Source organism: Natrix helvetica (genome assembly GCF_964273705.1).
Source record: "Natrix helvetica genome assembly, chromosome: 2".
NCBI classification, from domain to species: Eukaryota; Metazoa; Chordata; class Lepidosauria; order Squamata; family Natricidae; genus Natrix; species Natrix helvetica.
The window spans coordinates 253075382-253100889 of NC_138552.1; the positions used below are offsets into that span (position 1 = coordinate 253075382).

Consider the following 25508-nt stretch of genomic DNA (forward strand, 5'->3'; position numbering starts at 1 on the left):
CCCTGCAGAACATAGTTATCTCCATCTCCCATACTCCTCAGATGGACAAAAGGAGAAAAAAGTTTAGATTTACAGAATTCTCTGCACAATGATCCATAAAATGATCCATATACTGTCCCTAGTTGCTAGATTACCAGAGAAAACATGGGGGGGGGGGGGGTGTTGGATGATTTCCCCACCAAATTCCTATTTGCCTGATCAAATAAAGTTCACTCTGTTATATGTTTGTTTTGTCCACATATTTATTTCATATGTTTCATTGTACGCCGCCCCGAGTCCTTCGGGAGAGGGTGCGGCTAAGAAATAAATATATTATTATTATTATTATTACTCTCTGGAAACTGGCTTTTTTGTATGTTCCCTGAAATTGCCTCAGCTAGTTTAAGCAATGAGAATAGAATAAGAATGGAATGGCATGGGAGACGGGGAATGGAATGGAAGGGAACAGAATATGGGAATGGGAATGGCATAGCATAGCATAGCATAGCATAGCATAAAGAAATAGAATAGAATTTCTTTATTTCTTTATTGAATAGAATTTCTTTATTCTTTAAACTGTGAGCAATTATCAAATGCTCTATTTAGCTCTTCCTGCTTTTTTCCTAAACTGAACTCCCACACCAAACTCCTCAATTGTTTGTTTGTTCTCCTTAATTGCTCACTCAGATAGATTATAATCCTATAGGTCCATGATGGCAAACCTATGGCACGCGTGCCAGAGGCAGCATGCAAAGCCCTCTCTGTGGGCACCTGAACCATCACCCGCTGTTCTTTGTGGGCACCGGAGCACTGGAAAACAGCCTAAAAACAGCCAAAAAAACAGGCTGTTTTTCGGGCCATTTTCAGGCTGTTTTCTGGGCTGTTTTTGGCCCTGAAAACAGCCCGAAAAATGCCCTGAAATACGACCTGAAAATGCCCAAAAAACAGGCAGGCGCGTGCCGGACAGCTGGTCTTTGGGTTTCCAGTGCTCTGGCGCGCGCACTTGCACGCGTGTTCCAGTTTGGGCACTCGGTGCTGAAAAGGTTCGCCATCAGTGCTATAGGTTATTCTCACTGCCTTCCATACTATCCATAATGCTTTCTGTACCATCAAACAGGCTCAGCTGAAAAAGCAGGCTTTCTGTCCTTTCAGGAGAAATAGTCATAAAAGGTAACACTGGAAAATGTTCTATTTCCATGATCTTCTGCCTATGGCAGAGGTAATACACCTTTTTATTTAATCAAAGGCTTTACTTGAACTTTGAATGATGTGGAAACGCTACGCAGAGGAAAAACTAAAACTAGGTTTTACTTAATTTTCAGTTACCTTTAAAATTAAATTAAATATAGTAAATATGACTAGGCTCCAGTCATATCACTTATAATTTCCACTATATATCACATTATAAAATCTTGATAATAATTTCTGAAGATTCAAAGACCTGCTTCTAGGTTTCTTTGAGCACATGTGTGGATGTGCTCTGATTCATGGGGTGCCGCAGGAGTCCGTTTCTCTTTTTTTAAAAAACATTTATATGCTATTTTTGCAGCTGCAAAATTACTATCTGATACCTGTTCAAAGGTTTCAAGGAAAACAGGTATATGGAGGCTGTTTGAGACCGAGAAGTAGAACATACTGTAAATCATCCAAATAATTCACGGTACTACCAGATAGGAAAACATCAGTGCCTGTTTCTGGATCAGGAGGTTGTGCTTAAGTCACTCATGCCCTAATCATCTCCAGATTGGACTACTGTACATGGAGCTGCCCTTGAAGAGTATCTAGAAGTTTCAGCTGGCACAGAATGCAGCATCACGGGCAATTATGTGTGCTCCTAAAGCATCACATGTTACAACTCTGCTGTACAAGTTGCAATGGTTGCCAGTTTGCTTCCAAGTCCAATTCGAGATGTTGGTTTTAACTTTTAAAGCCCTTCACAGCATGAAATGGAGCCATCTGAGGGACTGCTTCTCCCCAATTACTTCAGCCTGTCCTATTAGATCTCAAAGAGAAGACATGCTGTGGTGACCATTATCTGGGAACCTTATATTTGATGGGTCCCAGAAAAACGGGCCTTTTCTGCCATGGCGGCCAGCTTATGGAACATCCTTCCCCCTGAATTTAGACTAGCCCATCCCTTTCATTATTCTGAAAGACCCTTAAGACCTGATCATGTGACCAGGCCTGGAGTTTCCACAGAACCAGAGACTTGTCTAGATGGCTCCATTTTCATTCTCCCTTCAGCTATATTTTGCATTTTTGGATTTTTTAATGATATTTATGATTATGGTTTTTATATCTTAATTTGCTGTTTTTTACCTTCACTTTTTCCATCTATTGTTGTGCACCACCCAGAGTTGCCTCAGGCAAGATGAGTGACTACATAAATTGGGTAAATAAATAAATATTAATTATCTAAACTAAGATAGGAAATCATTATTGCCCAAAGAGCACAAGGTTGCAAATTTATGACCTAAAAAACAATGCTTTAGAAGTACAGATGGTATTGTTACAAAGTTACCTTTTACTGCCTTCAATCAGTAAGTTAACTGCATCTACATCTAGATAAACTAAATCAAACCTTCATTACTTATGCACTGCTTACCTGCAAACTAGGCCACTATATTGTGGTTTACATGGGGTTACTTTTGAAGAGAATTAGCAAAGTTCAACTAGGGGAAAATGCAGCTGTTCAACTTTTGAAGGGATATAGGAATGTTTCTAAGCTTACCCGAGATAGCTAATGATTATTTTTAAAAAGCCCCAGATAATGTGGGATATTATTTGAAAATGGCTTTCATCTCTATATAAATATATTGAATGTTTAATCAATCTTCCATCTACATGGTTTAGCGGGCCTGGCCTAATCCCGATCTAGTCCCTCAACTCTGTACTTTTAAATTTTTGGGGTTGTTTTAAGCTAATTTGTAACTTTTATTACCCTGTACAGCCTTATTGTTTAATGGGTTTTTAAGTGTATCTATTTTATATTAGGTTTTAATGTGGTGTCTGTACACCGCCCCGAGTCCCTTCGGGGAGAGGGGGCGGTCTATAAATTTAATAAAATAAATAAATAATAAATAAATACATATTTAATATTGAAGCTAGGTGTGAAGGCCTGTTATAAAGATTTAACTAGGATATCAGTTATGAAAGAGAAGGCCATCTCAATCACAGTTCTGAAGACTGTGGAATCCCTTTCTTATTGATTTCAAAGGGATTTTCATTTTACAGGGTTTTTTTTAGGGGACCAATTTTTTTTCTGGGCAGCACTTTTTAAATAATATTTTCATTTAAAATAAAATGACAGCGAGTTTGGTCTACTGGATAAGGCACCACCAGGCTAGAAACTGTGAGAGCATGAGTTCTAGTTCTGCTATAGCAGGGGTGTCCAAACTAGGGAACTTTAAGACTTGTGGACTTCAACTCCCAGAATTCCCCAGCCAGCTGGGGAATTCTGGGAGTTGAAGTCCACAAGTCTTAAAGTTCCCAAGTTTGGACACCCCTGTGCTATAGGCATGAAAGCCAGACTGACCCTGGGCCAGTCACTTTCTCTCAGCCCAATACCTTCACAGGGTGGTTGTTGTTGTGAAAATTAGAGAAGGAGTGTATTGGATATATTTGCCGCCTTGAGTTAGTTGTATAAATAATAAAGGGGGAATATAAACAATCAAACATTTTGGTAGTACAAATTTGAAATTGATTTAATGTATTAATATGGACACCTTCAACTGGAATTACAGCCAGTATAAGGAGGTCTATCTCTCTGGAGGTGGCTACCCGATTAAAAGAAGTCCCCACCTCTCCATACGTACATCTTGCTCCCTTCATCCCTGTCTTTAAACTATCAATTATTATTATGGTTTGTCTCACAGTCAGCCAGATGTGGATTTGGCTTTTTTATGTATCTATTGACTCTTTCCCAAGGACCTCTGATAGGCAAAGGTTGATGTTTGATTGTACTAGACGTATCGCCACAAGGTATAAGCTGTTGTTTTAATGTTTGCAAGCTGCCAGGAATCACCTCTAGCAAGATGGTGGAATACAAGTCAAACAAATAAACAAACAAATAAATAAAATTATGCTGTTGTTTAACAATATTTTGGGATATTTTTAGTTTTACAGATAAGATGGTCTACATTTTAAAAAAAACCTATTGGTATTTTTTAAACTCTTCAGTAGCTTCTTTTACTTCCAAAAAATCCATGCTTACACAATTTTTTACAGCTGATTAAATTTATCAGGTATTTTAATTATTGGCTTCTTGATCCTTATTTTATTTCAGCCCATCTTTTTTCCTGTTCCATAAGAATAACTGGCATGTCTTATTTGCAGAGAGTTTTAAGCAGATCGCTGCAGATTTTTCATTCATCTCAAGATAGTTGTTAATAACCAGAATGAAAAATCTGCAGGAGAATCTCAGCAATCACAGATTACTTACTATCAATCTACTTCTCAACAAAAACACTTACTTTTGCTTCTCTGCCTTGTACTGTTGCGTGCAATCATCAAATAGCTTTTGGTTCATCTCCATAAACAGCTTCAGCGCATTGTAGATCAATCCATGGATTGTCCTGCAGAAAACAGAAATTATTATATATTACAATACAATACAATAGTAGAGTTGGAAGGGACCTTGGAGGTCTTCTAGTCCAACCCCCTGCCTAGGCAGGAAACCCTATACCGTTTCAGATAAATAGCTATCCAACATCTTCTTAAAGACTTCCAGTGTTGGGGCATTCTTTATTTAAAAGATTTATTTAAAAGATTTATTTAAAGACTTCCAGTGTTGGGGCATATATTATTTAAAATGTCTCCAAAAAACTTTGGCAGAGATTAAAAACACATCCTGAAGAAAGCAGGATGTCTCACGCTCTAAATTCCTAGCACATGAGAGTACACATTTATTTATTAGTCAAACAGGTGTTCCAAAAGCATCCAAAAACAATAATTTACAATTCTCAGTACTGAATGAAAAAAATAAATACCCCCAAAGTTAGTGTGCATGTATAAAACTCATATTCCATTAAACACACCCCACCCACCCAAAAAAAGATGAAGTTAGGCAAATAGGGCATAGGCAACATATTAATTTCTCTTTTGGGAATTTAACTTGCATATCTCCAATTACTGCCATTGATACTCTTTTCCTTTTCCTCCCATGAAGAAAACGTAGGAGCCTAAACTAAATATAGCAATATTATCACCCTATTATCAATAATTCTTGACAGAAAAGCAAGCTGAAGATCCCTTATTTGAAATTTCACTCATCCCAAGCCACACTGAAATACCTACTTGTTCCAATGACTTTTGGAATTTTTGTAGAGTGCTGGAAACATGATAGGGAGTATTTTGGCTGCATTGTCACTGATCAAACTCATGATATATTCATTATTCCAATAATATAATGCCCTCTCTGCCACCTGTATAAATAATGAAAATGAGATTCAGTCAAAAATAGAAAAAAGTAGGCATTCTTAAAATTCTTAATGTTGCCCATCATAAGGTGGGCACCTGAATTTGACAATAATTTTTAAATAGATGAACAGCTACGGTAGTAAATGCTTATCAAAATTAAAATTCAATCTGTTTATACGAGTCTTTGTTAGCTTGGTTTATAACTGAAATTCCAATCTTTTTAATAAATCAGAATAGGAAACTATGGTGAGTGGAAAACAGTTTTATTTCTCTGAAAAGAAATGCCTTTTGTAATACCAGTTAAGTATATAGCAGTCATACGTTTTTTGTTATTTGCCAATGTCCTACGAAAAATTGAAAATGTCTACTGCCCAAGTATCGATACTAAAATCTGCTATCATCTCTCCTAGCTTTTAATTCACCTGGAAGTGTGGACTAGAGACACATTTAGCCAACTGTCTGAACAGAGGTTCCATAACTTTCACAAACTCAGAAGGCTCAATGACATCCAATATTTCTTCTAGCTCATTCAGAAACATAACTTCCTTGGGGCTGTGGGTTTTCGGCCAAAATTTTAGCAACCCCACTATCACCTGAAAGAAAAAAAGCAAGAAGATTAAATATATTATATACAACTAATTTTGTAATCTAGAAACCTTTAATTTGCAACATTTTTACATATCCCATGTAACATGAAACATAATATATACATTTATAGAACATTTCTGACTCCTGTATATCTCTTTCTGTATTTAACAGTACAGGATTTTTAACCTCTTTGTTTCCCATGATATTTTAAAAGCTATTAATATTAATTGCCATTCAGAACCAGTTCAGTGTAATAGTTAAGGTGCTGGCCTACAAAAAAAGGAGATCATGAGTTCTAGGCCTGCCTTAAGCATGAAATCCAGTTGGAGAAACTCAGCTCAGCCCATCTCACAGAATTGTCTATAGGAGGCAGCAATAGGAAGCATATTAACTTTTTTGAGACAGACAAAACAGATAGATACAAAAGGTGGGATAAAAATCTAAATAATAACACCTTCCTTTCCCAGATTGTTGGGGAAGATTTGATCTGACTGACTGTGTGATCAACCATAATACTGTAATAATAATAGGCATTTATATTACCAGATTTTTCAGACTATAAGATGCATCGGAGTATAAGATGCACCAAGATTTTGAAGAGGTAATTTTTTAAAAAAGGTTTTGGCCCTCCACGGCCCTCAGGAGCACTCTGTAGGCCTCCCAAACTTTCTGCGCACTCCATTTTTTGTGAAAAACTGGGCATGCAGAGTTTGGGAGGCCTGCAAAGTGCTCCTGTGGACCAGGGAGGGCAATGTACGTATGGAGGTTTGAAAGACAAAAAATGGGGCATGCAAGAGGGTCTGGGAGGCCTGTAGAGAGCTCCTGGGGGCTGGTGAGGGCAAAAACGAGCAAAAGATAGCCTGTTTTTTTGCAAAAATGGGCCAGTTTTTTGGAAATTAGATAGATAGCCCTAAATAGATAACAATAGTTTAGCCAAGTTAGAAAAGAGCAAAGGAGATCTTTAATAACCTTTGATCTAAACTCCTTAGGCATAAAAATCTCCACCAGCAGTTTGAGTTGGGCTTAGAATGGAACAATAAAAGTGGATAGCACCGGGGGCGGGTTCCAGCAGGCACTACTGCTGGTTCACTCATCGTGCATGCAATGCAATAAAAGTTGTTATGTGCATGCGCAGAAGCAAAAAAACAAGATGGCAGCACCTACAGAGAACCAGTTCATGCGTGTGGCAGGCCTGGGGCGCTGCCAGTTCCAGCAACCCAGGCCACTGAACCAGTCGGAATCAACCAACGGAGAGCACCATCATGCCCGTTCCCAAAGTGCTCCATTCTATTATTCATTAACTGAAAATGAAAACTTTTTAATATTAATTTATATAAACTGTTCTGAATTCCACTTTCCTGAATAGCCATGAAAATCTACCAACAGTGATATTACAACCATCTCAGCCTCACAAAGAAAAGCTTACCGGTTCAGTCAGAGTGCTGTCTTTTTCCAAGAACTGCACAACACAATATGCCAACTGCAGAAAGAACAGAGAGTTCAATTATTATGAAAATGACTGGCCAGAAACAACTTGTAAGCATTGGTTTTTATAATTTTTGGTATTAAACTGCAAATTAAATCTATCCCTAACCATCCTATGCCTCCTAACCCACTAAGGCTGCAATTCTATATACCCACAAGCTCAGAGAAGGAACCTCCTCCCTAATTCTATATACATTGATGTTTTCTGCATAAAACATCCAGCAGAAGAAAGGAGGAGGTGCAATGGGAAACACCAGCAAAGCAGCTAAAAGAAATGTCTCTATTTTTTACCTTTGCTCCTTCTTCCGAACCACCTGGATTGCAGCCTATTTGGCCTCAAGGTAAAAACCTCATTGCTTGGAAACAGTTGAGGATTCTCTGGGTTAGTTATCCAGCACCGACTGTTTTTGAGAAGGCCTACATTTATAGCCAGATGGATAAGCAATTGGAGAGTTGACGGTTTTGTATTAAGAATGATTTTGGCATTTAATCTGAGAACTAATTAAATGTTTGGCTAATGAGATGGCCAGTGTTCCAAAGGATGATATGGTGGGTGGGTGGGTTTGGAGGAGAAAAAGGACACAGTACTTTAGGAACATACATATTGCAGATTTCCAGAAAAAGGTTTAATCAGACAGGGTCAATTAGACTGCCCACCTCTGGCAACTTAACAGATATTGTTGGGTTGCATAGGGAACTTGGGGTTTTCCCGGAGGACTTGATAGGAAGTTTGGCCAAGGCTTTAACTCACAGTCTTAAACAGGCTGATGACGGAGGCCTTGGACTGCATTGCTTTATTCCCTGTAAACTGATTCTATAATGCCCTTATTTTTCTGAGAAGCTCCAAACACTCAAAAAAATACCTGGACTTCCATTAGAGGAAGACAAAGAATAAATGTGATCAAGAGCTTATATTCAGGATTACATTATGGCAACAAGGCCAGTAAAATATCATTATTTCATTGCCCTTCTTGCATTTGCCCAATTCAAAGCAACTCAATCTTTGCCAGGAAAAGCCAGATCACTGGAAAATCTACAAGGCCACTGTAAAAAATATTCTACTCATAAGGTAGATAAAGTCACTGGGATCCACTCAAGAGTTTGATTCTGACTGGGTAAGACCAGTTTGAGATATGGTACCTGAATTTGAGACTGCAACTTTGAAGAGTCTTGTAAACTGTGGGCTCAGCCACGTGTTTATTTCCAGGATTGTTAAACTGTCTGAGAAATGCCATGTGGTTTTGGTTCCACATGACAATGTCAGCCTTTTTGAGGAAAGGGAATGGTTCCTGCACTCTTAAAAGGAATGGTGGTATGCTCAAAACATCATCTTTGGACCCAACAATCCTGGACAAAATCCCATTAGTCCAGAGATATTCAATTTTACATTCCAGGCCACCCAGGTGATGCTGTGGATGTCCTATTCCATTCTTTAGATGCTATGCAAGTCTGGCTATGGAAGTACAAACACGACCTTAATCCTAACAGGACCAAATCGTTATGAATATTTGGGTTCCTGATCTGGGAGACTTTCCATTTCTAGTCTTGGAGGGGGTAGCAATTACCCATTTAAGGTCCCTGAAGCCTCCAGAAGGCCTCGGGGGGGCGGCTGGAGGGGGGCTGTTTTCGCCCTCCACAGGCTGGGGAGGGCAAAAAAAACCATGCAAAAAATTGGGAAGGGAGTGCCTCTCATGCGCGCATGTGCACTGGGGGGTGGGTCGTGCATTGCATTATAGGTGCGGCACGCCCACGCATGATCCCCCCTGCACTTCCCCCCTGATGGCACGCGAGCCAAAAAAAGTTCGTCATCGCTGGTACAGGATGTCACTGCTCCTGAAGCAGCACTGATTGCCAGTTGGTTTCAGCCCTTCATAGCACAGGGACTAGTCATTTAGACAATTAAATCTCCAACAGTTTCCACCTGTTTTGTAAAATCAGATACTGTGGGCATCCTCCAGGACACGTCCGCCAAAGCGAAAGATCTAAACGATAGTGTCGAATAAAGGGTGTTGGAGAGGCCAAAGTGGCCACCCTACAGATGTCCTCTAGAGGGGCCCTAGTGGCCCACGCGGCCGTGGTAGCCGCACTCCAAGTGGAGCGAGCCGTAATTCCCTGAGGTGGAACTTGATTTAAGGCTTCGTAGGTGCCATGATGGCCTGTCGTAACCATCTGCCTATGGTAGCAGAAGAGACCCTAGCCCCCATGGTACTGGGCTGAAAGGATAGGAAGAGAGCCTCTGAACGCCAAAAGGGGGATGTGCGCCTGAGGTAAATGCGCAAGGTGTGGCGGACATCAAGTCTGTGCCAAAGGACTTCCCTCTCATGGGAGGGAGATTATGGAGGATGACCTCCTGCGATCTATGGAAAAGGGAGTTGACCTTCAGGAGGAATGTCGGGTCTAGTCGCAGGATGACCCTGTCTTGGTGGAATTGGCATAGGTCGTCCTTGGATGACAAGGTGCCTAACTCGGATATACGCCCAGCTGAAGTAACAGCGACAAGGAAGGTCACCTCTAGAGTTATGTACCTGAGGTGTACTGTCCTTAATGGTTCAGGGGGGGGGGGGCATGACAGCTCTAAGGACTAGGGAGAGATCCCATGTTGGAAACCTGTGCACCGAGGGAGGGCACAGGTTTGCTGCCCCTTTTAGGAACCGTTTGACCAGTGGGGTCTGGGCCAAGGAGAAATGGCTATCCCCCGCCAGGACGGAGGAGAGGGCAGCCACCTGTCTCCGTAAGGTGTTATGAGAAAGACCCTGATCTAGGCCGTGTTGTAGAAACTCAAGGACTTGGGCAACCGAGGCATTGGTCGGAGTCAGATCAAACCTTCCGCACCAGGAGACAAACGTTGACCATGTCGAATTATAAATCCATGTGGTTGACAGGCGCCTGAGGGCCTCAATGATGGAAATGACCTTGGCAGACAGATTAGCGTCCCTCAGGAGTCACTGCTCAAGTGCCAGGCGGTCAGTTGAAGCCACTGGGGCTCCAGATGGAACAGGACTCCCTGGCACAGGGCGATCTCCTCCCGAGGAATCCTCCAGGGGAGAGATATGGACAGTTGGATGAGGTCCGCAAACCAAGGCGGTCTCGGCCAATATGGCGCCACCAGGATGATGGGTGCCCTCTCTATCTCTATCTTCCTCAGGGTCCCTTGGATTAGAGGGAGAAAGGCATAAAGAAGGCCCGGGGGCCATGGACTTCTGAGGGCGTCCGTTCTTTCTGCGTTGCGTGCTGGGAAGCGGGAGAAGAACCGGGGCAGCTGAGCATTGGTCAGGCTGGCGAACAAGTCCACCAACGGGTTGCCGAAGCGGAGGCAAATTCTGTGGAAGAGTTCTGGAATTAGCTGCCACTTGCCGTGGTCGACTGTCGCCCGACTCAGCCAGTAGGCCTGATTGTTGACTATCCCCGAGATGTGCTCTGATGTTACTGACGCCAGGTTCCTCTCCGCCTAGAGTCCGAGTTTCTGAGCTTCCAGCCAGACCCTTGGAATGAGTCCCCCGACGATTTATGTGGGCCTTTGTGGTGACATTGTCCGTCAGGAGGAGCACATGATGATTGGCAATTGAGTCCCAAAAGTGAAGAAGGGCCAGGTGAGCTGCCTTCAGCTCCAGCCAATTTATATTGTGGCGCAGGTCTGCGTTTGTCCAGCGACCCTGCGCCAGCCTGGATTTTATCAAGGCCCCCTGTTAGGGATGTAACCCTAGGCTTGGCTTGTCAATGTATATTAAGCTATGATTATGTTACTGTTACTTTAAATGTTAGAGAAATGTAATTGGCTTGTTACCTGAAGCAGCTATAAGAGGGAGCCAGAATGGTTGTTAGATTTCTCTCTCTGTTTTGTTAGAAGCTGATCAGGTGTATTTTGAGGTATTGTGGTTTGCAACTGTTATCTACTTTGTGTGTTAAACTGAGACTATTTGATAACTGAATTACTGAACCGTGTATGACTTGGACTGTTAACCGAACTCTGAATACTTCTATATTTCTACATAGTAAACTACTATATTTTTATACTATTCAGTGTCTCTGTATGCTGCTTTGTGCATGTTCTACCATATCACTCTCATTATGCTTCTCTGCATACTCGCTCTTCTAATGGGGAGATTAATTACTTAACACCCCCCAGCCATAAAGACTCGCGTCTGTCGTGATTGAGATGCGATCCGGTTCCCAAAACTTGGATCCGTGGCGCAAGGCCGGGGACAGCCACTTCAGGGACCAGCGAAGCCCTGGTGCCAGGGTGACTGAACGTGGAGAACTGCTCATGCGTTGGCTTTGGTAAGGAATGAATGTCCACTGAAGCTTCTGAGAGTGGAAACGGGCCCAGGGAACTATCCATATGCAAGACACCATCTTGCCCAGCAAGCGGGCCAAGGTCAGGATGGAAACTGACCGACTTGCGCGGACGGTTCGTCCCAAGGATTGAAGGCTTGTTAAGCGTTCTGGGGAAAGAAGAAAAAGACCCACTACAGAGTCTATCACTGTACCCAGATGAAGGATTCTCGTCGAAGGAGAGAGATGGCTCTTGGGGAAGTTGATGTAAAATCCCAGGGACTGTAGCGTCTGGATGGTCAGATTCAGGTCGAGAATTGCCTGCGCTCGGGATTGGGCCAGGACAAGCACGTCGTCGAGGTAGCAATGGAGTCTCACCGGGAGGGATCGCAGGTGAGCCGCCAATGCCGCCAAGACCTTCATGAACCCAATGAGAGAGCCCTGTATTGAAAGTGTGAGAGAAGCGAAGGAATCTGCGATGGGCTGACAGTATTGGGATATTCAGATACGCTTCCGTCAAGTCTACTGAGGCCATAAAGTCATCCCATTGGATCCCCAGGAAGATGGACCTGAGGGAGGACATTTTGAAGCACCGGTAGACCAGGTAAGAGTTTAGGCGCTTCAGGTCCAGAATCGCCCTCCATCCCCCGGAGCTCTTCGGGACAACAAATAGGTTGGAGTATAGGCCCAACCCGTACTCTTCCGGCGGGACCGGTTAGACGGCTCGAATGTCCAGAAGATGTTGGATGGCTAGACGCATTAGTCAACGCCTTTCTGGATCCCTAGAAAGGGGGAAGGTTCTGAAGAGCATCGGGGGAAGAGAGAGAAACTCCAGACGGAGGCCGTCCCCGACGGTTGACCTGACCCAGGCATCCGATGTTATCTGGTCCCACTGATCCGTGAAGGATGCAGCCTATGGGCTGACCCAGATTGGAGTCATTTCCCTCTGCAGAAGGGGCGGCTGCCCCCCTCCGCGAAAGGGCCATTTCGACTGACCCTGATATCTACCCCTATCCTGATAAAAAGGACGTTGACCTTGCCTGTCATATCTATAGGGGGCATACTGCTGTTGGCGATAGTCATGGTCAGGAGGCCTGAAAAAAGAAGGTCTTCAGTAAGAAGCCGGACGGAACTTCGGCTTCTTGGTGTTAGAGGGAAGGACCTTCTTCTTGTCCTTGTTTTCCACAAGGATTGGGTCAAGCGAAGCCCCAAAGAGGTTGGGACCAGTGAAGGGGGCCACTGCCAAATTCCATTTGGACTTGTTGTCCATTTGCCAATTGCGGAGCCACAAGAGGCGCCTCAATGTTACTAAGATGGCCAACGCCCTTGAAGCAAATTTGATGGAATCTAAGGTGGCGTCTGCAGAAAGCTGGGTGGCCGAGATGATCTTGGTGAGGTCTTGATGAAGACACTCATCCTGGAGTGGAATGCGGTCCTGTAATTGGCGTAGCCACATAACCGCTGTGCGATTAAAGTAAGAAGCTGCAGCAGCAGACTTAATGGCCCAGGCCGAAGAGTTGAAATTCTTACGGAGTGTAAGTTCCACACGCTTGTCCTTAACAACTGAGGGGCGCCTCTCAAACACCGTAATTAAAGCCGCGGTGAATTCTTAAAGTCATGGCGAGACTCTGGTGGCAGCGAGCCCTTGAAGCTGCGGCGAGTTGTTAAAGCTGCAGCAAGACTCACAATCGTCAATTATTAATAACAATCCGTGATAATCAAACGCCACCCGCAGAGCCTGCAATCCACTCGACTGCACTAGGAGCCTGCCACCCCTGCACACCCTCCTTCAGGTCCAGGGTAGCAGACCAGGGCCCTCCTTTCCCCTGATGAGGCTGAAGAACAGTCTCTATGGCCAGTAGTTGAATTTTTTTAGAGAGAATTTAGAATATCCAATCAACCAAATTAGAAAGTATAAACTTTAATAAAGTACCTCACTGGAGCCACAGCTAGTGCTTGGACCAAAGACTGAGGGAAACTGGGAGCCTATAGGGAAGGAAGGATATTTAAGTAAATTCCCTCAGTTTCTGGACCAATCAGGCTGTGACTAAACACAGCTGGTCATTTTTTTTAGACAGTTCTTGTGTTTACTAAAGATTAGATCTGGATCCAAAGAACAGAATCTAGCATTAGAGTAACAGGCATTGATTCACATCTCTAAAAAAAAAATCCATGAAGTGCAAAGATAAAAAAATAATAACTACCAGTTATCATGGCTACATGGCATCTTTAGAACAAATGCATATTTTTTTCTATTGGGAAAGCAAGATAGTCCATTAGATAGGCCTTTAGTTTAATCTGTTGATGTCTTATCTTACAGTTCTAATATAATCACATTAGCTGAAATAATATTAGGAGTTGAGAAGCCAACTGGAAAACCTGAGGGAGTGTACCGGAAAAACAAAAGCAGGAGTTCTGGACAAAGTTGCAAACTGCTTCCCTACAGAAAGTCCAAAAAGTTTAGACGCAATGCTTCTAAAATTTAAAGACAGGCAAACAGGACCAAATCTACCTGTCATTTCAGAGCACTTACAGAATGTACTGCATATTACCAGAATGAATGCCTTACCTGAGGGTGATAGACACTCAAAGATTTCACTTTGTGCAATGGTAACAAGACCCGGATGAGGAACATTTTGTGCTCTTCTTTCAAGGGCAAAGCAAATCCATTGATTATACTGAGAAAGGAAAAAATCATGAATATCAAGGACTTGTGTTTATCTGTGTATACACATGTATAAAACAACTGTTCCCAACTCCCTCCATGCTGTTGCCTCCTCATCAGGATATCCTATAGAACACAGCTACACAATTCCCCAAGAATTCCATGGCATTATTCATGGTGTGAGAGGGAAAGCCTCCTGCAACATGACAAATGGAAACTCACCTAACTGCCTGGCAGTAATCATAAAATTACAAAAAAAAAAACCTGCTGATAAAAAAATAGAGTAATGCAGAATTATCTTACCTTCCTAAAATCTCTAGCAATTCTGCAATCCCATTGTGATGCTCTGTCTCATAAATAAACCTGGAATATAGAGAAGGCATGTGTTAGGCTATTAAGAAGCAGGTTTCAGGGAGATAGGTGACATGATTCTCATTTTCTAGTGCAGAAAACCCAAATTACATAAACACATCTGCTGACTTCCTTCTGTTTCCAAAGCAGATATATATATAAGGACATGTTTATATTTAAACAAGGAATTAAGACTAGAAGACCCAGAGACAGGATGTTAGAAGGGGTAAAAAGAACCAAGTGGAGTGATGGAAAATGTGCTGAACTTTGAAAAGATGAACTCTAACTAATAACATAGCTCTGCTTTCACTCTTCTGTCAAGTTCTGCCCAACTATTTGAAGATTTTCATTTGAAGCTCTGATTTAGAGATTTTTCTAAGAAGATGCTTCATACAGTAAGTGACATTTTTTCACTTATCTGCTCTGATAAAAGCAGATATAGGAACATAGGTGAACAATTCTAGGGCAAAACCCACTTAACACCTTTCAGCCTGAGGCCTATCATATGATCCCATAAGATGTTTCAAGAGCTAGCTCCCTTACTCCTATAACTGAAAATTGATGATTGAAAGTCGGAAGAAATCTCACATAAGGATGATAGGCTATCTTTCGAACAGATAGGCAGAATATAAATAGACAATAAAGGTGAATGTTACCTCAAGATGAAAGATTTATTTGGTATATGATTCTCTTTCCAATTTAAAATTACTCTGCCCAAACCAATGCCCACAAACTACACTAGGCCATTCCCGGTGGCTATCAGTAGTTTTTTTAAAAATCCCATTTAAAAATTATATTGTCACATTTCTCTAAGCATAAGTAACTTGTCTCTTCATCTCCCAGGTACAGACAGAATAACCAATGGCAAAGGGCTATGGGTATTTCAGCTTACTTATCTCTACCCAACATCATCTTATTCAACAGGTTTTTACCTTCTCATTTAACTTATGGAGCTAATTCAACTCACCTCCTCATTCAAGATAGTTCAACTACTTAGTAAGTAAATATTTATCTATTATGACTACTACTTACCTATAAAATATGTTGTTTATTTGCCTCCTTATATATGCTCGGAGTCCCAAAAACTTCCCATAAATCCTATGCAAAATTGTTTTCAGAAAGTCTCGTTCTCTGGGATCTTCACTATCAAATAAGTCCAGCAGCTGCAAAAGGAGGATTGAATAAAATCCATAATCCCAACCTACTCCAGATTGCTTATCGTGTGCTGGGTTAACCATCTGGAGATAAGCATAGCTGAAAGGTGTTAGTGCAAGGAGGCAACAACATCTTTAGCCATGAAGATTTCTAAACTACCCAGAAAACAAACTGTGAAGTTTTTCATAAGACTCCAATAATGCACAAAGTGCAATTCTTATGAAGTGACTTTACTTAAAACTCTGATGGATCACAAATAGAGAAATACTACATCAACAAGTACAATATCTTGTATCTCTAACCTCCTTTGCCCTTTCCATATGACAAGGTATTCGTCTATTTTTTATTTATTATTTATTATTAGACTTCTATGCCAGCCATCTCACTGAGACGACTCTAAGTGGCTTACAGTCATATAATTTTTTAAAAAACATATAAAACAGTAAAATGTTAAAACAATAAATAAGAACCTTATTATCAAGAAAAATTATACACTTTTTAATGATTTTGGTGTAATTTTTTTTTTTGTAAACAATCTAGACTCATTAAAAATCAGGCAGCATGCAAATTTAATTAAGTAATAATTAGAATATCAAGCAACAACATCTGCCTATCCCAGTTCTTTGGGAATGACTCAATAGGTGGATAAAATTAGAGGTCCAGTCTAAACATCTAACAGATTGTACAACAAAAATCATTAGGAAACAATACATATTACTATCAGGGTAAATTATCTGTAAAACGAAATACAAAAGAAAATAATCATGGACGGCCTACATTATTTTTTATGTCAATTATTGCTAAAATGAAAAATAAGCAACTCAGCAGCGTAATCCAAAAATTATCTTCTATAGGATCTGTAGCTACAAAATTATCTACTACAGAATTTCCAAGAGAGATTTCTACCTGCTTCTTTGCACTCTCCTCACCACTTATATTTCAACTGAGGTGCAAAATAAATTGGGGCTAAAAGGAAGGCACCTCAGTTGAAAGTGGGGGGGGGGGGAGGAAATGATGATTACCTACCGACAATACAAATTTCTGGTCAATATATTTCTTGGCTATGTTTGGTTGAAAGTCTGGAGACTCCAAGAACCTCAGAAAGAATTCATATACCAGCTAAAAAAAGAATGACACAAAAAACCATTATTTACAAAATTATTATAGAAAAATTATATAATTTTTTTTCAAGTCAAGTATGACAAGTGAGTTTGACTCAGGCATATTTCACGGAGGTATTTGTTTTTTTCCTGCCAACAATGGTGAAAAGATTAGCTATCTTCTAGAATATTTTCTCAACTTCACAGACTAGCCTTAGGGCCTTGAGATTTCCCGGTGGTCTCCCATCCAAGTATTAACACCTTTGGATTTTTTAAAAATCAGCCTAAGACAGCCGGGGATTTGCTGCTTGGCATCAGTTTTTCAGTTAACAAATAAGACACAAAAATCTAAATTCAAAGACTGGGATCTGTCCAAATCAGTAAAGCAGACCAGGTGTAGGTGGCTCAATGGCTAAGACACTGAGCTTGTAGATCAGAAAGGTCAGCAGTTTGAATCCCTAGTACAGGTCTTGTGCATGAGCAGGAGGTTGGACTATATGACCTCCAAGGTCCCTTCCAACTCTGTTACTGTTTACTTATTCTACTTCATACCAATGGCTGTTCATTCTCTCTAATAGAAACTCTGAGGACTGTGTTTCTATAGTACAAAAATAACCGAGTCTGCAAATGGAAACCCTTCCCTGAACGAATGCCAAAGCAGAAGTGGTATGTGACTAAGACGGTCTGTTGATTTAGACTGAAGATGTAAATATAAAACATTAATCCATTATGGCAGGGGTGTCCAAACTTGGGAACTTTAAGACTTGTGGACTTCAATTCCCAGAATTCCCCAGCCAGCCATGCTGGCTGGGGAATTCTGGGAGTTGAAGTCCACAAGTCTTAAAGTTCCCAAGTTTGGACACCCCTGCATTATGGAGTCACAATTCTCCTTTTGGAGCAGATTTACACTTTCCAATCTGAATTACACCCTAGAAAAACTTTATCTTTTTAGCAGAAACAAAACTATGTACTGCTTGACCAGTTTTTGTGACAATCACAATTTTACCACCTACACGGTGAAAAGTACAGGACAAAGTATTGAGTAAATAGCTCTTAGGGGAATCATTATAGCATTTCCTCCACTCCCCGCAAGCAGGGCTGGGGAATTTTGGGTGGGGAGGGAACTGCAGTGGGTTGGGTGATTTAGTAAAGCATAGTAAAGCTGAATCACATCCATGGGTGGGGCATCCGTTCTTTCCCCTAAGTTTGTCTGAGTGAATTCAGTTGATTTAGTATTAAGTACTAAAAACGACACCACCAATTTTCAACAATTATTATTAGAATGTACCTCGAAGGGCTGTAAAAAAAGAGGCAGGAGCATCCTTACAATCTGTATTATAACCTCTATTTTCTTTAACATCTTTATAATTTGTGATCCTGGCCAGTGGATGATGGGGGTTTGGATATATCTGTGTTTTTCCTCCAATGCACTGTATAATATCAATTGGATTTTATAGTTGCATTTTTATGCAGTGTTTTATAAGGGTCTGGTTCTCTTTAACAAACATATTGAAGGATTTCTATTCTTTAAAATATACCTCTAATAGGCAAATACACAGTTTTAATTCTGTACGCTTTCCAGATTGTATCGATTTGGCAGCTTTATATATCCAACAAATAATATTGATTGTGCCAAGCTCTATCCTCCATGAACATTTTTAGTCCCCTTTTAGAACTAACTTGATGCAACACCACAGCTGATGAAAGAAAATTGCATAGTTTCTTATCTAAGCTAGTTCTCAACTGATCCAAGAAGCAGTAGGTCATGATCTAAAGCAGGGTGAATAACTTTTTGCAAACTAACAGCTGAACTCAAATAAATGGGCATAATCATATTGGAAAAAGTTGGCTGTTCCTGGGCAAAAAGGCCAAAACATTTGAATAGAAGACCAGCAATATGATGCAATCTTCACATTGACCACTATGTTAAAATTCATATGAGCTAGCAACATCTCTAAACATCAAATTTCTAGAATAGAACAGAACAGAACAACAGAGATGGAAGGGACCTTGGAGGTCTTCTAGCCCAACCCCTGCTCAAGCAGGAGACCCTATACAATTTCAGAGAAATGGTTGTCCAATTTCTTCTTTTAAAAAAATCTCTTAAGTAACCTTAAATAACTTCTAACTCAAGTGTTGCTTAAACATTTCCATAAGGAGAAAAACGGGATTGTAACATGGCAAAATACTGTTTTATTACCTGGAGATGTGGCCAAGCAGCTTCTAGTGTAGGTTCATCTTCCTCAGGATCAAATTCTGCTCCTGTAGGATTAGACGATGGTGGAAGTGTCCGGAAGAGATTCACTGAAAACTGAGAAATGTGACAATAACATTGAGGTGTTTCTGCAGATTGACTCAATGACTCAGTGCAATTCCTCCCCATTAAAAAACTGCTAACCAAATATTAACTGTTTCTAGAGTCACACTCTCTCCCCAATTCCAGGAAGGAAAAAGCTTCATTACAAATAATAAACCTTATAAGTCCGTAATGAGAAACATTCTCAATATTACATGACTTACTGGTGTCTATTTCTATGCATTACTGTGTACCCATCTCTCATGCTATTAACTTCAGTTTATCAAGAAATGATTAATATAATCTAGTCAGTACATTCATGTGTTTGCTTTTGCCAATTCTCCCTTTAGAATGTTATTCATAAGCCTCTTTAACTATTGTCAAATTCTAAATATGGAATCAGAGACTTTAGTTCTACCTGTAGCTATGCACCAGTTTGTCTCAACAAAAATGTATGAAGTGGAACTACAACAGCTTTATGTAACTAGGTACACAAGCTTTGTGATTCTCAATCACAAGACACACTATAACTTCATTCAACCAAAGATGGCTTCAATATCATTTCACACTTTAAAAAGCTGGATAAAAAGAGATAAAGTGAACCACCAGAACACAAGGTTTGGGACTTCATAGAACTAAAACAGGAGAGGGCCATTATGCCATCAATATTTCCCTCTTCAACATAAGAATCCAAATTAAAGCATTCCAACAAAAGGGATTAGTTTCTAACTAGCTGTTTAGCTTCTCCTTGAACACATCAAGAAAAGGGCAGCTCATCACTAATTCAAGATCACTGTCCTATGGTTTGAGATGACAGAGAACAGGTTTGGCCTCTTTTTGGGTAACATCCCTTCAAGAACTGGGAAAGTATTTTTATATTCCTAAGTTATTATTGCATGCTATTATATTTGTTCTCAAATTCAAACATATCCAGTTCCCTTAGCCTGCTCTTATAAGTCTTAGTTTTTGGTCCCTTATCATCTTTTAATTCCACTTGTTTCTGTTTTTAGGTGTCATAAGCCAGAAGGCACAGTGGTATCCTGAAGTTGAAAAAAAGTTGCCTGTCCCTCTTTTAAGCTGCTTTACTGGGAGCAGCAGCCAGAAGTAGATCAATACTTACCATGATAACTGCCTCAGGATAAATAGCTTCTGTGACAACATCCCGATTATGAGTAATATATTCCACCATTTCATTGAGTCCTGCTCGTTTGACCTCTTTGAATTTCAAGTCACTGAGTGGGTCAGAAACAAAGTCAAAGAGGACACAGCACTGTCGTAACTTCTGTATGAAGAGGTCTTCCCGTTCATGAGGAGGAGCATCTGAGGGAGAAGATAAAGGACAAAAATATTTCCTTGCTTCTCTAAGTATTTTGATCTTCCAAAATCCAAAAAGACTACATAGCAGCTTTTCTTCTCCTTCTTTGTACCGTTATAAGGTCTCTTCTGCTTTCCCTAGGCTCACAGGCTATATTGTTGTGATAGATAAGATGTTCATATTGCTCTCCAGTTATCAACCATGTGGGAATTTAAGTTTTCCCTCCTACACCCAGCCCCTCCCTTATCTAACAGGGAAACAAATAGTCTTGCAAAATAGGTTAAACAGCCATGGAATATAAGTTAATAGTAGCAAGAGAAAATAAAACAATTGTAGTACTTCAAGTAATAAATGTATCACTTATCTGTACTATTTCTCATCAAAATAACTGTTCTCCTAAGTCAGTTAATTGTCCATCTGTCTAGTCAACAATTCTGTTCTCAATAGGACTCTTTCAATTCATTTCCCTATCCTCCATGCATTTCCTTCAGAACCACACCTTAAATATTCCATGTTTCCTTCAGAACCACACCTTAAAACGTAGTAAATAATGAAAGCAGTACTACTTGTGATTTCTTTCACAACTATCAGTTAACACTGGCAGGGCCTCAGTATTTTGGTTGTGAAGATGATCATTCTGATAAACCAAATGAGCTCATGGGAAGGAAATACTACTTGCCGAAGACACAGAACTTCTGCACCGAGAGCTCACACAAAATACTAAATTGTTCAACACAATCAATACATGTATTACCTCTTAAAAGTATTTAGTCAGTTTTATGCAATGAGGCGTTACATTCTGTCACCTGCATGGGAATGATGGCATGCAAATACAAAACCCATATGACATCCCAGGCATGAGACAGATCCATCCAAGGTCCTAGTATCTTCTGCATAGAGATTTCCAGGGACTTAGCAAAGCAAAATGCCCCTGACAGCCAAATCTTTCATACACTTTACTAGCTTACTTCTCAGCAAATATATGGAAGCAACTTGTGCTGAGTATGGAATTTGGCTAATCCATAATATAGTTTATTTATGACCATCTCTAGGAACGTGAAGTGAGCCATAAAGGAAATTCCCCTCATTTTATCCTCATAACTTTGTGAAAACAATGGACTAAGAATGTTTGACCTCAAATCATGCAATGAGCTACATCATTATTTAGTGGGTACTTAAACCTTAAACCTTATCTTAACAACTACACAACATCAGCTTTCTGACTGATTAATTGTCTCAGCCATGATCTCCTTGTAAATTCCTTAACCACCTGAGAGAATAACTACAATTATTTATATCTCCTAAATGACAAATCCCTGGAAAATTTAATACAATGCAATGCAGTGTGATATCTTGTCAGACTCAAGAGGTATTTCCTTTCTGTACTACAGCCACTCAAATTAGCATGGCTGTTAAAGCCGTCTGCTCCTCTGCTGAAATCTTCCTAACAACCTGTTGCCCCTGCCCAGAAAATCTGTTCTCACCTTTAAGGGCAGGAAGCTTCTGAAGCTCCCTGTTCTTGCTTAAGTTGAAACGAGAGGAACTTTGCCGTCGTTCTTTCTTTACAATCTGGGGTCCCCCTGAGTACTTGATCTTATTCAGCTGGGTTGGTGGAGGGGTACTGTTACTGGGACGCTTATTTGAGGTCTGCTGCTGTTGTTGTTGCTGCTGCTGCTGCTGCTGCTGCTGGATCTGAAGAAAAACACAGAACGTAGGCTTTCGTTAATATGTACATTTTTAAAAAATCTAATTATATTGTAATTATTTATATAAATTAAGAGCCGAGATGGCGCAGTGGTTAGAGTGCAGTACTGCAGCTACTTCTGCTTGACTGCTAGCTGCAGTTTAGCAATTCAAATCTCACCAGGCTCAAGGTTGACTCAGCCTTCTATCTTTCTGAGGTGGGTAAAATGAGGAGCCAGATTATTGGGGGCAATATGCTGACTCTGTAAACCACTTAGAGAGGGCTGTAAAAGTACTGTGAAGCAGTATATAAGTCTAAGTGCTACTGCTATATATCTAGGATTTCAAAAATATTTACTTTGTGGAATGTGCAATAGTAGCCATTGGGGGTTCACAGTCTGGAATTAAATCTCCTGGGGAATGATCCATTGGAAGACCCTCACACAGTATTGAGGAATCAGTGCTGATAAATAAATCTGAAAGGTCCCTCTAAAAAAGCATTAACATCTGCAAACATGAAGAAGTATCTTTCAGTTACTATCTCCTTCTGCGTAACAGCACGCCCTAGGATTATATCAGCACCAATCCTGTTGGCATTCAGAAAAGCTATTAAGATCTGGTTTCCACAGCGAACCACTATGAGTCTGATTTGAGAGCTGGGATTCCACCTCAGAAACGGATCGTTAAGCTAGCATTCCCTGGTGCAGTATATTTGATTTGTGTTATTGTTATATTTTGTTACTGAATTGCAGCATGTAGATAACTACATTTAATTAGCAGCAGTTTTTTGCCCTAGCACGGCCAGTTTTTAGTGTGGCAGCGCTAGCAGATACATAGAAAAAAATACAATTATGAACACATATATAACTGTGTCTCTCACACACAAAATTACTAAAAGGTGGCAATTTGGAGTTTAATTTTAGATATATATACAATGCAGTACTAATTTTACCAACACCCAAAAAGGCTCAGTATTATTCCTATCTAGATGGCAACACTGCTCCAGGAGGCCCAGTCCAAACAGTATTGGTATTCTTAAATAAGTTTTGTTCATGTATGTATTCATTTCTCCTTTCATAGTTCAAGAAATCATACTAGAAAGACTCAAAGACAAATTTCCCAGCCTACTTGTTTTATACTGCAATTGTGAGTGGTACAGCTCAGATAGACGTACTGTATTTTTCGGAGTATAAGACACACTTTTTCCCTCAAAAAAGAGGCTGAAAATCTGGGTGCGTCTTATACACTAAATACAGCATTTTTTGCCTCCCGAAGCCCCCTCCCCACTTCACCAAAATGGCCATGCATAGCTTATGAAAGCTTTCAGAGAGTTCCTGGGGGCTGGGGCGGGCAGACATGCGCAATAAACGGCCCGGTTTTTGCTCAATTTTGCTCCCCTTCCCTCCCACAGTCTCCAGGAGCACTTTATAAGCCTCCATAAGGCTATGCATCCAATTTTCTTGACAAAAAACGGGCCAGTTTTTGCGAAAAACAGGCCGTTTTTTGCTTGTTTTTTACCCCCACCCCACCTCCCAGGAGCATTCTGCAAGCCCCCCAAAGGCTATTCATGCCTTTTAAAAAAACAGGCCGTTTTGGGGAGGTTTGCAGAGTGTAAAAACTTTTTTTTTTCCTTTCGGAAAGCTCTTTAGTTAGAGTGATTGATGAGAATTACATTGGTCAAGTGCTGTGCCAGCAGAAACAAAGTCTTAGGTGCTGCAGATTGTCAGCAATTTCCTTCTCCAGCACATGGATAAATACACCTGGAAACATCTACCTACCTACCTACTCTCTCTCTCTCCCTACCTACCTACTGTATTTCTCTCTCTCTCTCTCTCCCTCTACCTACCTACTATCTCTCTCCCTAACTATCTACTGTATTTCTCTCTCTCTCTCTCTCTCTCTCCCTCCCTCCCTCTACCTACCTACTCTCTATCTCTCTCCCTAACTACCTACTGTATTTCTCTCTCCCTCTCTTTCTCTCTCCCTCTACCTACCTACTCTCTATCTCTCTCCCTAACTACCTACTGTATTTCTCTCTCGCTCTCTCTACCTATCTACTGTATTTCTCTCTCGCTCTCTATTTCTCTCTCTATCCCTTTACCTACCAACCTACCTACTCTCTCTCTCTTCCTACCTACTGTATTTTTCTCTCTCTCTATTTCTCTCTCTCTCTCCCTACCTACCTACTGTATTTCTCTTTCTCTCTCTCTCTCTGTCCCTCTATCTACCTACCTACTTTTTTTAAAAAAATTGCCTCTTCAAAAACTTGGTGTATCTCATACTCTGCTGCGTCTTATACTCCAAAAAATACGGTATGTGAAAAATGTAGGAACAATCCAAGGTCAATCAAAGACTCTGTAATTTTAAGTAAAATCTCACACATCAGTGCTTTTCACACAAAAATCATTCTTCTAGTCAGGTAAGTCTTCAGTTAACAACAGTGATTAGGACCAGAATTTCAGTTGCTAAGCAATGTGGTTATAAAGCACAACATCACGTGATCATGTCACATAGCAAGGACAACCCTGTTGCCATCATTATTTCAGCAGTTATTAGGTAAGGACTGACCCCAATCCAAGCCATTTTTAGCTTTGTCCATCCCTGCCCTGAGCCTAAGGTAGGAGACTGCCTTCTCTTGAACTCCCCCCTCATCTTGTCCCTCATCTCTTTCCTTTTGACCACCCTATATAGCAGCACTCCATGGTGGCAATAACAGCAGCACTGGGCTGAAGAAAAGACTTTGCTGCCACCCCGAGGCCTCTATTTCAGCCCTAATACTACCAAGGAGTGCCACCTCAAGCCAGCCACCCCAGAACAAAGCTTAGCCATTCTTGCTACCCTGTGCTCCAATGGCTCTGCCCAACATATCTTCAACAAGGCGGTGTGTGCTCTTCTCCAAATTGCATGTACTGTACTTCTCCAAATTGTGCCCAGCCTCTTTGTGTTGCTTCACGAGGTTTCTGAGGGTTTCCAAAGTATTATAAGAAGGCTGCACATGTGTGTAATGTGGGGAAGAGCAGAAGGCCTGGTGTGGCCAGAAATTGCCTTTCACAGGGCACCTTATTAGCAATGGGAAGAACGAGTAGTTGAAGGTCATTTGGGACTGAAAGGGCTAACAGAGGTGATTGGGGGTGGCACTGGGCTTCGGGTGGCACCCCTAAATGGCAATGGTAGCAGAAGCAGCACTGGGGCTGAAGCACT

General features: G+C 40.9%; 1 protein-coding gene across 1 annotated transcript in view; it reads right to left on the reverse strand.

The window, feature by feature from the left end:
- PPP2R5D (protein phosphatase 2 regulatory subunit B'delta) overlaps positions 1-25508 on the reverse strand; it is a 63706-nt gene that overhangs the window by 21061 nt on the left and 17137 nt on the right. The window contains exons 3-13 of the mRNA XM_081943692.1: positions 22109-22316; positions 20430-20629; positions 19214-19324; positions 16940-17032; positions 15791-15921; positions 14711-14770; positions 14312-14420; positions 7412-7465; positions 5820-5990; positions 5275-5402; positions 4452-4553 (exon numbers count right to left, since the gene is read on the reverse strand). Of these exons, the coding sequence (XP_081799818.1) occupies positions 4452-4553; positions 5275-5402; positions 5820-5990; positions 7412-7465; positions 14312-14420; positions 14711-14770; positions 15791-15921; positions 16940-17032; positions 19214-19324; positions 20430-20629; positions 22109-22316 (1367 nt within the window). The remainder of the gene's footprint in view (positions 1-4451; positions 4554-5274; positions 5403-5819; positions 5991-7411; positions 7466-14311; positions 14421-14710; positions 14771-15790; positions 15922-16939; positions 17033-19213; positions 19325-20429; positions 20630-22108; positions 22317-25508) is intronic.